This window comes from Erpetoichthys calabaricus, chromosome 12, assembly GCF_900747795.2.
Source record: "Erpetoichthys calabaricus chromosome 12, fErpCal1.3, whole genome shotgun sequence".
Lineage (NCBI taxonomy): Eukaryota > Metazoa > Chordata > Cladistia > Polypteriformes > Polypteridae > Erpetoichthys > Erpetoichthys calabaricus.
In genome coordinates, this window is record NC_041405.2 from 6,912,125 (window position 1) to 6,925,832 (window position 13,708).

Consider the following 13,708-nt stretch of genomic DNA (forward strand, 5'->3'; position numbering starts at 1 on the left):
GCGCTTTATACAAGAACCACCTGGATGATGTGAGGGCAGTTATTTTTGTGCCAGTACACTCACCACACTTGAGCTACTAGGTGGTGAAGCAGTGAGAAAGATAGAGAGGCGATTAGAGACAGGGCATGATTTGGGGGTCAGAATGACTAGGCTGTGGTGGGCAATTTAGCCTGGCAATCAGGATACACAGTACTTTTTACAAAGGATGCCCAGGGATCTTTTACGATCACAGAGAGTCAGAACCTCGGTTTTACGCCTCACCTAAAAGATGGCACCATTTTTACAGCACAGTGTCCCCATCACTGCATTGACGGGCATTGGTATCCAAAAAACAGAACTGCAGGATAAGCGCCCCCTGCTCCTCGCCAGCACCTCTTCTAGCAACAAGCTTTTCCTGGTTGGTGTCCCATCCAAACAACAAAATGAAGGTTCAAAACATTCAAAACACAAAATATTGAATCAAAAAGTTCATAAGAGCTTGTTTTAATTTCCTGGTCTTGTGTAGCAAAATATGAGCACCTGCTTAAAATAACTAGATCCTTGTGAGCAAAACAATGGCAAATCAATCCAGGAGAGAGGAAGGACAACCGCTGCCTAAGCAAAAACCTTTGGTGATCCCTTATGTGTCAGGAGTATCGCAACAGCTGAGATGCATTTTGTCAAAACATCAGGTCTCGGTGGCTTTCAAACCCCAAAACACGCTACGGCAAAAATTGGTCCACCCCAAGGATTGGATGCCCGGCACAGACAGCGTAATATAGTTTACGCAGTTAAGTGCCAAGAGGATTGCCGTGAAACATACATCGGGGAAACAAAACAACCACTGGCGAAGTGGATGGCACAACACAGAAGAGCTACCTCGTCAGGCCAGGAATCCGCAGTCTATTTACACCTACAGGACAGTGGTCACTGTGCACATTCTGGACAGGGAGGAACGCTGGTTTGAGCGAGGAGTCAAGGAGGCCATTTACGTGAAAAAGGAACGACCATCTCTGAACCGAGGAGGGGGCCTAAGGGTACATCTTTCACCATCTTACAATGCGGTGATTGCAGCCATTCCGCAACTCTCTGTGAATGGTACTCATGGCCATTGATCAATGGACAATTTGCATATCACTGATCACACGGCCCATTGTTAGTCAATGGTGCTATTCAGTCATTAGGCCAAGGTACTGTTTATAAGGTTGGAGAAACCTGCAGTCAACTGAGACTGAGGAAGTCACTTGGATGAGTGATGTAACGTATCTCCCGTGGAAAAAACTATGTGCAGATGAACAGAATTGACTTTCTAGAACAATGACTTTGCATTTCTACAGAATGTAAACAACAAAAATAAGGGAGTAAAAATGGAAGTAGAAAATGTTCAAAACCTAAATCGCAGCCAAAAGTCTTGTTTGAATCACCACATAGGAGTACCTGCTTAAAATAAACTAGCTCCTCGTGAGCATTGTAATAACTTCAAACTACTATAAAGCAGAAACAACAATAATAAAATAAGAGAAAGATAGAAATGAGGTAGAAAAAGCTCAAAATACAAAATGTTGTAGCAAAAATAAGAAGTAGCCTATAATTTAGAAACAAATGAACATATAACGTTGTAGTAAACTCAGTATTATGTTCATTTGAAACAAAGTTAAGGATAACGTGAGTGGGAGAAAAAGCGTTGTAGTTTGAGGGATGCATAAAAGAGATTATTAACACACACACACACGAGTGTCTACTCCAGACATTGTTTATCCAGTTTTATTTCATATTTGTGTTATTTAAACATATTTTTTTTTTTTTTTTTAATCTCCATGGACTGTGATGTTCGCGAATGACATTGTGATCTGTAGTGCGAGTATACAGCAGGTTGAGGTGAACCTGGAGATGCAGAGGTCCACACTGAAGTCAGTTTAAGTAAAATGGAGTCCATGTGCTTGAAGGAGAGGGAAGGCGGTGGAAGGGTGCGACTGCAAGGAGCAGAAGTGGTGAAGGTCGATGTATTTAAACACTTGGGTTCAACAGTCCAAAGCAATGGAGAGTGTGATAGAAAGGTGAAGAAGAGAGTGCAGGCAGGGTGGAGAAGGGAGACAGGAGTGATTTGTGATAGAAGAGTAACTAAAAGAGTGAAAGGGCAGGTCTATAAAACGGTGGTGAGATCAGCTATGTGGTATGGCTTGGAGATGGTGGTACTGATGAAGAGATGATAGGCAGAGCTGGAAGAGTCAGAGTTGAAGATTCTATGATTTTCGATTGGAGTAACGAGGGTAGACAGGATTAGGAATGAGGAGAGTTGAAGGACAACACAGCTACGAGAGTTTGGTGACAAAGTGACAGAGACGAGATTGAGATGGAGGAGACATGAGGGGTACATCAGGGAAAAAAAGGATGAGGATGGAACTGCCAGTCAAGAGGAAAAGAGGAAGACCAAAGAGGAGGATTATGGGTGTGGTGAAGGAGGACATGAAGGCAGGTGGTATGACAAAAAAATGACATGAGACAGAAGGAGACAGATGATCCACTGTGGCAACCGCTAAACGGGAGCAGTCAAAAGAAGAAACATATTTTTGTGATTATAGCGCTGTTTTATAGTTTTTCTGTTTGCTGAACAGTAAGTATTCTTTATTTCACCTTATACAATTTCTTGTATTAGGAATTTGTTAGTTTTCACATACCCCTTGGGGTCAGAGCGCAGGGTCAGCCATTGTACAGCACCCCTGGAGCAATTACAGGTTAAGGGTCTTGCTCAAGGGCCCAGCAGAGTAGGATCTCTTTTGGCGGTGACGGGGATTCAAACCGGCAACCTTCAAGATACCAGCGCAGATCCTTAGCCTCAGAGCCACCACTCTGCCCTGAACACCACCATTTCAACTCATTGTTGCATAGCCACGACCACATTATTCATATCTTGGGGGCACAGTGAAGGTATGGCAGCCTTTCTGTGTGGAGATTACTCACCACGACCATGGTAGCCGTAGGTCTATGGATATTTTCTGGGATCAAGGTGAGTCAGCCTTTGGTCTACGTTATATCTGGGGACACCCATGTGTTGAACAAGTCGCAGCTAGTGAGCCCCTTTGTGGAGTACTGAGGAGTGACAGGCTTTGCAAGCGTCACTCCTAATCAGTGCTTGTGTGGCTGGAGTCTGTGTGTGTGTGTGTGTCTGTGTGTGTGTGTGTGTGTGTGTCTGTGTGTGTGCGTGCGTGCGTGCGTGTGTGTGTGTGTGTGCGTGTCTGTGTGTGTGTGTGTGTCTGTGTGTGTGCGTGCGTGCGTGTGTGTGTGTGTGCGCGCATGACTTTTGTAGTGTGTGAGAGTGAGCCTAACCAATATTGAACTTGGTGACTTCCACTCATTCCACAATAATACAATTGTACATGGAGCCCTCTGGTGGTGGCTATGAGTGTTACTTCTTACTTTCTCGTAAGTATAGAGAGGGTATAATAATCATGAAAGAATTCATCCTGAAGATTTTGATGAATCCTGACTGTTTTTTGGAATTATGTCTGTGTGTGTTCGTACGTGTGTGTGTGTAAACAAAGAAGTGCAACGAGATAGATGGATGATATTTGGCATGTGGTTGTTACACAAAAATTGTAGATCTGTATTAACTTTTGGGCCAAATCCATCAACTGGAAGCAGGAGCGGACTGGGTCTCCAAACTGGCCCGGGCATCCTTCAATGAGTGAGGTGACGAGGTCGGCCCGCTCGGCCTATTATTCATTGAAGTGTTTCTCAACCTTTAAGTATTTGCGACCCGAGTTTTCATAACAGTTTTAATCGCGCCCCCCCTAACGTTTTTTTTTAAAGGATCCCACTAATACCAATTTGTTCTTTTGAAATTAATGATATACAGTAATCCCTCACTTATCGCGGGAGATAGGTTCCAAGGCCGACTGCGATAACTGAATTTCCGCGAAGTACGGACACTATATTTATTTAATTATTTAACGTGTATTTGGACGTTTTTAAACCCTCCCTGTATTGTTTACAACCCACCGTTTACTCTATTAAAAACAGGGACAACTGCTAAGCAATATGAAATCGGTAGATAAGTTTACACTTACTGTATAGCGAAGTACACGTAGCAGCTTGTAGGCGGTCATGACGTCGTCGACCTTGTTGCAAAGATTCCTAAAGCAGATTCCATCTAGACTACTGCCTTATCACGTCCACTTGCAACTCGTTTTGCACCCTGGTTAAAGGACACTGCGGCCGTAGATCTTATATGCTTTTCCTCCTTTTTAAATAAAAAGAATCGATGTCCTGCAGCGGTGTAGCTGTTCCCTTCCTTCAACATATCCAAAACTTTTACCTTTTCTGCAATCATTTGCATCTTCTGTTGGTGCTTGGACACGGCCCCTGAAGCATTAGCACGTTAATGATGAATGAGTGAGATGAGACTTCCTGGTTAATGCAACACTCCGTCGCTGAGCCAATCAGCAGCACACAGGAACTTAACTGCGTGCTCTGATTGGGTAGCTTCTCAGCCATCCGCCAATAGCATCTCTTGTATGAAATCAACTGGGCAAACCAACTGAGGAAGCAAGTAAAAAGACCCATTGTCCGCAGAAACCCGCGAAGCAGCGAAAAATCCGCGTTATGTATTTAGATATGCTTACATATAAAATCCGCGAAAAGTGAACCGCGAAGTAGCAAGGGATTACTGTATCATAGATGCATATTTTATTATACCTGCTTAACTTTTATCGACATTTATCTAACTCTATATTTATTTTTCTAGTATCAGAATGTAGTTTAAGTTAATTTGTTTTGGTTTCAATAGATGTATCTTTCAGATTTTCGATTCTTGTTTTCTTTTTCTCACATCTTCACGACCCCTGTTTTGTTACTTCGGGGGGGCGCGCCCCACAGATTGAGGACCGCTGGGCTAGTAGCTTACGCAGTTCGCGGTTTTTAGCCGCCACATCATCACCAATACCGCTGTTGTCAAGTCTGGCTATAGGATATTTAGCTCCACCGACATCAACATGAGCGCCTCAAGATGTTCTTAGCGTCGCTTCTCTTCAACGCAGAGCCTGATCTTTATAGGCGGCCTAAAGCAAAGTAAGTGGTTACAGGTATGAAACAAGTACTTTCAACTCGATAGTCAAACTGCTCATTTACGGTGGAATAAATGATAACCGAGGTTATAATGAAAACCTCATATGATTGAAATGTTCCATTAACTTAACGATAAACTTGTTAAAAAATGTTCCGTCCTAATTTTAAAAATTCCTATCCTGTGCTTTATAACTTTATTTCATCATACTAATAATCGCAGTTGAAAACCACTAATTATCGCTCACGCCGATGTCCAGAGAACAATAAAATGCATAATACATAATCTAAACGAATTATTAGTACTGAAGAATTTAAATACTAGATATGAGATCAAATAAATTACAATAATGTCTATGCTAACCCTGCGGTGGGCTGGCGCCCTGCCCAGGGGTTGTTTCCTGCCTTGTGCCCTGTGCTGGCTGGGATTGGCACCAGTGGACCCCCGTGACCCTGTAGTTAGGATATAGCGGGTCGGATAATGGATGGATGAATATATTCTAACCGAAATGTAGCGGTATCGAAACAGAAATCGGCAAAAGGCAGTTTTGACCAAATTTTTCGTTGCAACGTACAACTAAAACAACTTGATAACGTAATACGGTATATTATATAAATCGTAGTACCGGACAGATAAGGTTTAGTAGTGTTGAAAATTAATTTTAATGTCAAACAGTAACCAGTACATAAAATTTATTTCATGAAACGGCCGTCACATGACCAGACCAGAGTCTGCGGCCCACCGGGCATTGCCCAAATGCCCTAAAGGCCAGTCCGCCCCTGACCGGAAGTGGTACTTTATTCATGCAGCTGCAGAGTCCGGTTTATTCAACTTTACTTCTATAATAATTGTTCAACATAATTTGATTTGGTGTTGATGGTTCTTTAATGGACGTGATATAAAAATATAATTCTTGTCTTGCGGTTAACTCCTCAACTATCCATCCCCATATCTGAGTATACGAGAAAGTCCAGGGGAGACCACTGGCGATTTTTCTGCCTTGCTATGCTGACCACCTTTGCCCCGTTTTTACACAAATGTGCTTTTTGTCCCAAGCTTGGTGATGCTTCTGGTGGTCATTAAGTTCTTCCTCTTCTTCTGCCTCTCTCTCCACCCCAGGTTCAACTGGGAGGAAAGGTCAGGAGTGTCACCTCCATTCAGACTTGTAAAGCTGCTTTAAAAGGTCTGAACGTGGACGACGTCAAAGACTGCCTGGATGCTGAAGCCTCCGCGACTGTCGGGGACAAGGCTAACATGAGAAGTGAAGTTCACCACTGCAAAGAGTCCAAAAAGAAAGACGAATCCCAGCAAAGCTTCCACAACACCTTCAACGATCGTGAAACCCAAGTGTTTGGTGGCAAATTCTCCAGCCCCGACTTGCTCTTCTCCGCATCCACGGAACCCAGTGCTTATCAAGAGTGGCTCGAAAGCCTCAGGACCCAACCAGACGTCATCTCCTACTCTCTGGAGCCCCTGTCCAGTCTGGTCCGCTTCAAAGGCCCCCTGAAAGAAAATCTACGACAAGCTGTGAGCCACTATGTCCTGGAGAATGCCCTCCTGAAGAACTGCTCGAGCGCTTGTGCGGTGGGAAGCAGAAGTCCGGCACGGGATTCATGCAACTGTGTCTGTCACAGCAACAATATGGTCAACTGCATGTGTTGTCCCACCCAAAAGGGTCTCGCTAAGATTACTGTGACTGTCAAGAGGGCGACTGGGCTCTGGGGGGACTACCACAGTCAAACAGACGCCTTTGTAAAGGTTTTTCTGGACCAACGGGTCGAAACCACTAACGTGATCATGGAAACAAATGACCCCAGGTGGAACCGCCAGTTCGATATGGGATATGTTAGTCTTGCAATGGTAGGCCAGCTGAAGTTTGAAGTTTGGGATGAAGACAACAAGTGGGATGATGACCTCCTGGGCAGCTGTACCGTGCCTCTTGAGCAGGGGCCGAAGGAGTCTCTCTGCACCCTGAACCACGGCTCTCTCTATTATTCATACAAGGTGGAGTGTGGGCCGAGCCTGGGGGGAGGGAAGTGCGCCGATTACATCGCCAGTCCCATGCAAACCAACCTGAAGAATATCTTCGTGTCTAGAAACGCTGTGCGGGTCCCCCAAAAGGTCCTCTTGTCAATGGGGGTCGGCTTCGTCAGCGCGGCTGCTAATGCCAGCAACAGCGTGTCAGGGACGGAGGACCATTGAAAGATCACAAAACAGAAGACCATTCGGCGATGACTTCTTACTTCTTCTTCTTTTACTCTTCATAAAACAAATAAATCTGGAGCAGAAGATCAAATCTGAATGCATGTTTAACAAATGAAACGCAGCTTGGAAGGAACAGCCCTGGAGATCAAATTGAACGTCAGCCTCTTCATCTAATTGCTCTTCTGTGAAAGTTTCCTACTTGGGGGGCCAAATTAGCCAGCGACTGTCTGCAGCAACAGGCCTGCAGCTGGCGGCACTTGAAACTTCTGAAACAGCCTGCAAATAGGACCACCAGACCTGGTCATTGAGGGGCAGGAGTGCAGTGGACGGAAAAAGGAGCAACATCTGAGCTTCTTTGAGACAAATATAGAAATGAGTGACTGCCTGTCTGATGTTGTACTAATGAAATCTATCTATCTATCTATCTCTTATATAGTGCCTTTCATATCTATCTATCTCTATCATGTAGTGCCTTTCATGTCTATCTATCTATCTATCTATCTATCTATCTATCTATCTATCTATCTATCTATCTATCTATCTATCTGTCTGTCTGTCTGTCTGTCTATTATATAGTGCCTTTCATATCTATCTATCTATCTATCTATCTATCTATCTATCTATCTATCTATCTATCTATCTATCTGTCTGTCTGTCTGTCTGTCTGTCTGTCTATTATATAGTGCCTTTCATATCTATCTATCTATCTATCTATCTATCTATCTATCTATCTATCTATCTATCTATCTATCTATCTATCTATCTATCTATCTAATCCTCCCTACTATACCAAATTCTATCTATCTATCTATCTATCTATCTATCTATCTATCTATCTATCTATCTATCTATCTATCTATCTAATATCTGTTATTTAGCACTGTACAAAAGTCTGAGCACGCTGTCTTCAGCGTCATCACGTTCACTGGTTATGTTTGAGCATGCGCAGGTGTTATTTTTGTGTCTGATGCGCAGAAACGCTGGCTGTTTTTTTTTTGTTTTTTTTTTGTTTGTTTGTTATTTTTTACTTTGTGTGCGTCTGTTTGATGTATGTTATACGCTTTGTTTGTAATTTTATTAGAAAAAGAACAGTTTTTCTGCAATTAATGATAAAGCTCTTAACGACATATTCAGGTAACCCTTTATGTCAAAAATGTGTTTCAGTTTAACGTTTAAAACTGTATAAAGTACGCTCCGAAATGTTGTTTCTTTATTAATATATTAGAGCTTCTAGAGAACAGACTTGGTAATGGCAGTTTAAGTAGTGATTTGTTCGAGTCTGTGCAGGGCTAACGTATTTGGAAACTTTTATTCAGCGCCTTTGCCAACGGCGGCACGTCATAGCGCTCTGTTAATGTCTGCCGCCATCTACTGACCTTTTTGGGTATTACTAGTTTTTAGCATTCTGTGGGCTTTTATTTTTGTGACAGTTATTTTATGTTATTTTATTTGTTCTATTTCAGAAACCACACTCATTTATCTGCATATAGATATTTAGCTCTGCAAAGCCATTGTAACGAATCCTTCCTTTGCAAAGTTCAGCAGCTAATTGAGTCATTCTACATTAATTCTGGTCTGCTTCTTCCTTCTTATCAGAGATTAGGATTTGGTGCCACATACACACCAGTTTGACACACGCACTGTTTAACAAGCACCTTTCTGTTTTTGTCATATAGTACCTTTCACATTTATTTATTAAATCATATCTACTTCATCTACTAATCAATTATATAGTGCCTTTCACATCTATTTATTTTATAGTGCCTTCCACATAACCATTTTACTTTACTCTATCTAATCTGCATTTCTAATGTTATAGAATTATTTATTTCATTGTGTATTTTACCTGTCCATCATTCTGTCTTTTATGTAGCACATCTGACTGTTTTCTATATAATGACATCCACATAATTACATCTGTCTCTCCATTAAATAGTGTCATTCACATCTATTATGTAGTGCCTTTTTCATCTATTACTTTTATAGTGCCATTCTCTTATTTTTATTATATAGTGTTTTGTAAATCTATCTGATATATAGTGCATTTCTATATATCTGTTTCTCATAGTGTCACGAATATCTGTTATATAGTGCCTTTCACACCTACCTGTTATTTAATGCTTTCATATCTATAGGGTGGTCCAGATCTAATTATGCAATTTTCATTACGCTGTAACTTAAGTTTATTACATAGAGAATTCACAGCACCTGCCCTGCTCATAGAGAATTCACTTAAAATTCTTTTTGTTGCCGATAGATGGCAGCACTTGCCCTGCATTCCAAAATGGCGCACTGTCGCATAATTAGATCTGGACCACCCTGTATTATAGAGTGCCTTCTGCATCTCTCTATTATATAGTCAATTTCACAATAATCTATTTGTTATATAGTGCCTTTAACTGTCTCTTACATAGTGAGATTTCCAGATCTATTAGTTATGTGGTGCTTTTCACATTCATCTCATATATTGTTCCTCCCACAGTTTATTTTAATATAATGCCTTTCATATCTATCTAGCAATTTTTATAATGTACCTTTAACATCTATCTATCTATCTATCTATCTATCTATCTATCTATCTATCTATCTATCTATCTATCTATCTATCTATCTATCTATCTATCTATCTATCTATCTATTATAGTGTCTTTTGCAATCTGTCTGCTTTCATTTTCTTGAATAATGGAAAAAAAAAGCAATGAGGATCAAACAGAGGGAATCTTATTAAACAACAGACACAGAAGAGATGATTATAGGGAGTAACAAAGTGCTAAAGACAACTTCACTGTTTTATGTTTCCAAACATGGCTGAGCTTTTGAGTATATTCTGTTTTTTATAACAGTATTCTTATATATTATGTCTTAATAAAATTAATTAATATTTAAAAGATTTGTTTTGACTTTTTCTTTTTCACCATATCGTCCACGGTAAATCTGGCAATGAAAAATGTATGGCTCTCTCCTTAATAAACGATAGCCACAAAAAAGAGCCTCACCAGGTCAGTGTCGGTGGTTAAGGGGTGGCTGATGAAGCGATTTCTCACAGGGTCACCCTGCGCACCAATCAGCCAGACCTTAAAACATGGGACCCCATGGGGAGTGCGGTGTGCAGTGACCACCCTTCTGACCTTTAGGCTCCTAGCACATGTCTTTTGAGGTGAGGGCCAGCCACAAAGCCATTAGATTTTTAGTACCTTTCTTTTCTAAATCATTTCATGTTAAACCTTAAATAGTCCAGGATCTTTTGTGAAACGTGAAAAGCAGAAAGTAAAAAGTGGAGCCGACATCTCAGTGGACTGAACTCCGAGCAACGGCATGGAGACCTGATAACAAAAGTCAAATGCTGCCACCTGGAGGACGAATCCTGTAAGGTCCGATCATTCAAACACCACAGCGACTACCAGACTACCGGGCGAGCGCTTTGAGAACTTGGCCAGCTAGACGTCGGTTTATTTACTGCGTTTACTTAGTGAGGATCATCAGGCAGAAGAGATGGTCCGGGAAAGTGAGAGACGGAAGAAGAAAACAGAAAATCAAAAGAAAGCTAAACGTGGCCAGCAGTCTGTTTGGAAATTTACTAGTGAAGGAAAGTGGGCTGGAGTAAGACCTTTAGAGGCCTTCAATTTTATTTTTTGAAATGAAACAAAACTTTTGGTAAGATGGAAAATAATGTTTATTGTTGTATACATTCCACTTTAATTTGTATTTGAAATATTTTCTATTACTTTTTCTAATTGCAGAGTCTTTGATCGGATCCTCAAAACTAATCTTACTTAATAGATCTGCTTCTATGCTTAATAGAGATAAGGCATCCATCCTGCCTCTATTATTAATATTTTATTAATATTACTATCTGTCTCTGTCTCTCGCAATCTCTCTTCCTCTATATATATATATATATATATGTGTGTGTATATATATAGGGTGGTCCAGATCTAAGTATGCAACTTTTAATACAATGCAATGCAATCATTGCATAGTTAGATCTGGACCACCCCTCTCTCTCTCTCTCTCTCTCTCTCTCTCTCTCTCTCTCTCTCTCTATATATATATATATATATATATATATATATATATATATATATATATATATATATATATATGCAGCTGGAGATCCACAAAGGGAGAAAAAATGAATCACGTATCATAAAGTACTTTTTATTCCTGAGCTTTCAACCCCTGTCAGGGGTCTTCATCAGAGGATAAAGCTTAGAATTACAAGAATCAAAGGCAATATATAGCAACACATTACGTGGCAAGGTCGGTCACACTCTTTTATATAGTCCTTGACCCTGAAATACTTCTGTCATTCCAGGCTGTGGATGAGACATGACTTGTCCAGTCCTCTACACAGCTCTTCCTATGTATATATATATATATATGTATATTATGTATATATATATATATATTCACGGCATTCGTAGTCTGTGTCACAATCTGATTGTATGGGTGGTTATATATATATATATATATATATATATATGTGTGTGTGTATGTATAGAAGAGGGCACCGTGCCGAATGGCAGACCAACCACAAGCGTTACCTGGTAGGTAACCACCCACACAATTCAGGTCGGGACTCTGACTGCAATGAATGTAATTACTCCAGACCTACAGGCTTTCAAATAAACGAACCACACGCTGTGGCGCAGCATAAAGGGGCTTCATCTCTGATGCTGACATCCGAGGTTCAATCCCCGAGAGGGGAGCAGTGAGTGTGTACGCCTGATGAGCCCAAATGAGAGCAAAACACATGTAGCGTACCCTTTGCATTATTTGACAGTAAAACTATGCAACATTATATATATATATATATATATATATATATATATATATATATATATATATATATATATATATATATATACGGGCGGCACGGTGGCACAGTGGGTAGCGCTGCTGCCTCGTAGTTGGGAGACCTGGAGACCTGGGTTCACTTCCCGGGTCCTCCCTGCGTGGAGTTTGCATGTTCTCCCCGTGTCTGCATGGGTTTCCTCCCACAGTCCAAAGACATGCAGGTTAGGTGCATTGGTGATCCTAAATTGGCCCGAGTGTGTGCTTGGTGTGTGGGTGTATTTGTGTGTGTGTCCTGCGGTGGGTTGGCACCCTGCCGGGATTGGTTCCTGCCTTGTGCCCTGTGTTGGCTGGGATTGGCTCCAGCAGACCCCCGTGACCCTGTGTTCGGATTCAGCGGGTTGGCAAATGGATGGATGGATATCTATATACTGTATATAGATATATATATACAGATGTATATGTGTGTGTGTGTATATATACAGTATATATATATATATATATATATATATATATATATATATATATATATATATATATATATATATATAATACACACATATATATACATATATATATATATAATACACACACATATATATGCACATACTAAATCGACAAGACACACATTCAACTGGGACAACGTGAAAGTAAAATTTAAGGCCAGTAAAAAAAGAGTTGGCCGAGTCTTGGCTATCAGATGAAAATGCCATCAACAGACACTTGGACATAAACCCAGCATATGCCAACTTAAGAAGGACATGTGCACTTTAATTTAACGATAAACCCTCCCCTTTTGATCATACGGACTTAGTCACCTCCACCCACCCACCCCTGAATGTGTTGCTATATATTGCCTTTGATTCTTGTAAGTCTAAGCATTATCCTCTGATGAAGACCCCTGATAGGGGTTGAAAGCTCAGGAATAAAACTATTTTATGATACGTGATTCGTTTTTTCTCCCTTTGTGGATCTCCAACTGCAAATATATATATATATATAATACACACACATATATATACATATATATATATATATATACAGATGTATATGTGTGTGTATATATATATATATATATATATACATGTGTATGTGTGTGTGTGTATACTATATATATATATATATATATATATATATATATATATATATATATATATATATGTGTGTGGACAGATGGTGGAGTGGCTGATTTGCAGTTGAGCTTTTGTAAAATCTCTTTCCCGGGTGACTGGCATCAGTAAACGTTCTTTCTAAAGGCCTCTGAGAGATCTGCTGATCTGGACATGGTGGTAGCACACACTACAAATGTTTGATAAGACGGGTTCACCCAGAAGTTCTAATGTGATTTTTCATTTGAGATATTTCAGGTGGTGATACATGCAAGGCTGGACTTTCTTTTTTTTCTCCACATATATATTATGATGTTAATTTAAACTTTACAATAAACTACAAAACGTAAACTTAGCCTGATGTTTGTTATCTTGTATCACATTCTGTTTTAACGCAGATCAGATTTTGATTTGTCCATTTTATTTACTTTTTCACATGAGTGTATTTCGGATCACAGCCAGTAATGCGTTAATGGAGGAGCTGATAGAAAGTTATCTAAGCATCATCATGCAGTGAAGCTCATGTGGCTGGCAGGCCGCTGCAGAGGTCAGGACCACA

At 40.5% G+C, this 13,708-nt stretch overlaps 1 protein-coding gene across 1 annotated transcript in view; it reads left to right on the forward strand.

Annotated features, from left to right (window-relative positions):
- LOC114661798 (perforin-1-like) overlaps nt 1-10,134 on the forward strand; it is a 30,975-nt gene extending 20,841 nt beyond the window's left edge. Inside the window, exon 4 of the mRNA XM_028814999.2 lies at nt 6,161-10,134. Coding sequence (XP_028670832.1) covers nt 6,161-7,243 — 1,083 coding nt within the window. The 3' untranslated portion in view covers nt 7,244-10,134. The remainder of the gene's footprint in view (nt 1-6,160) is intronic.
- Nucleotides 10,135-13,708: the final 3,574 nt, after the last annotated feature.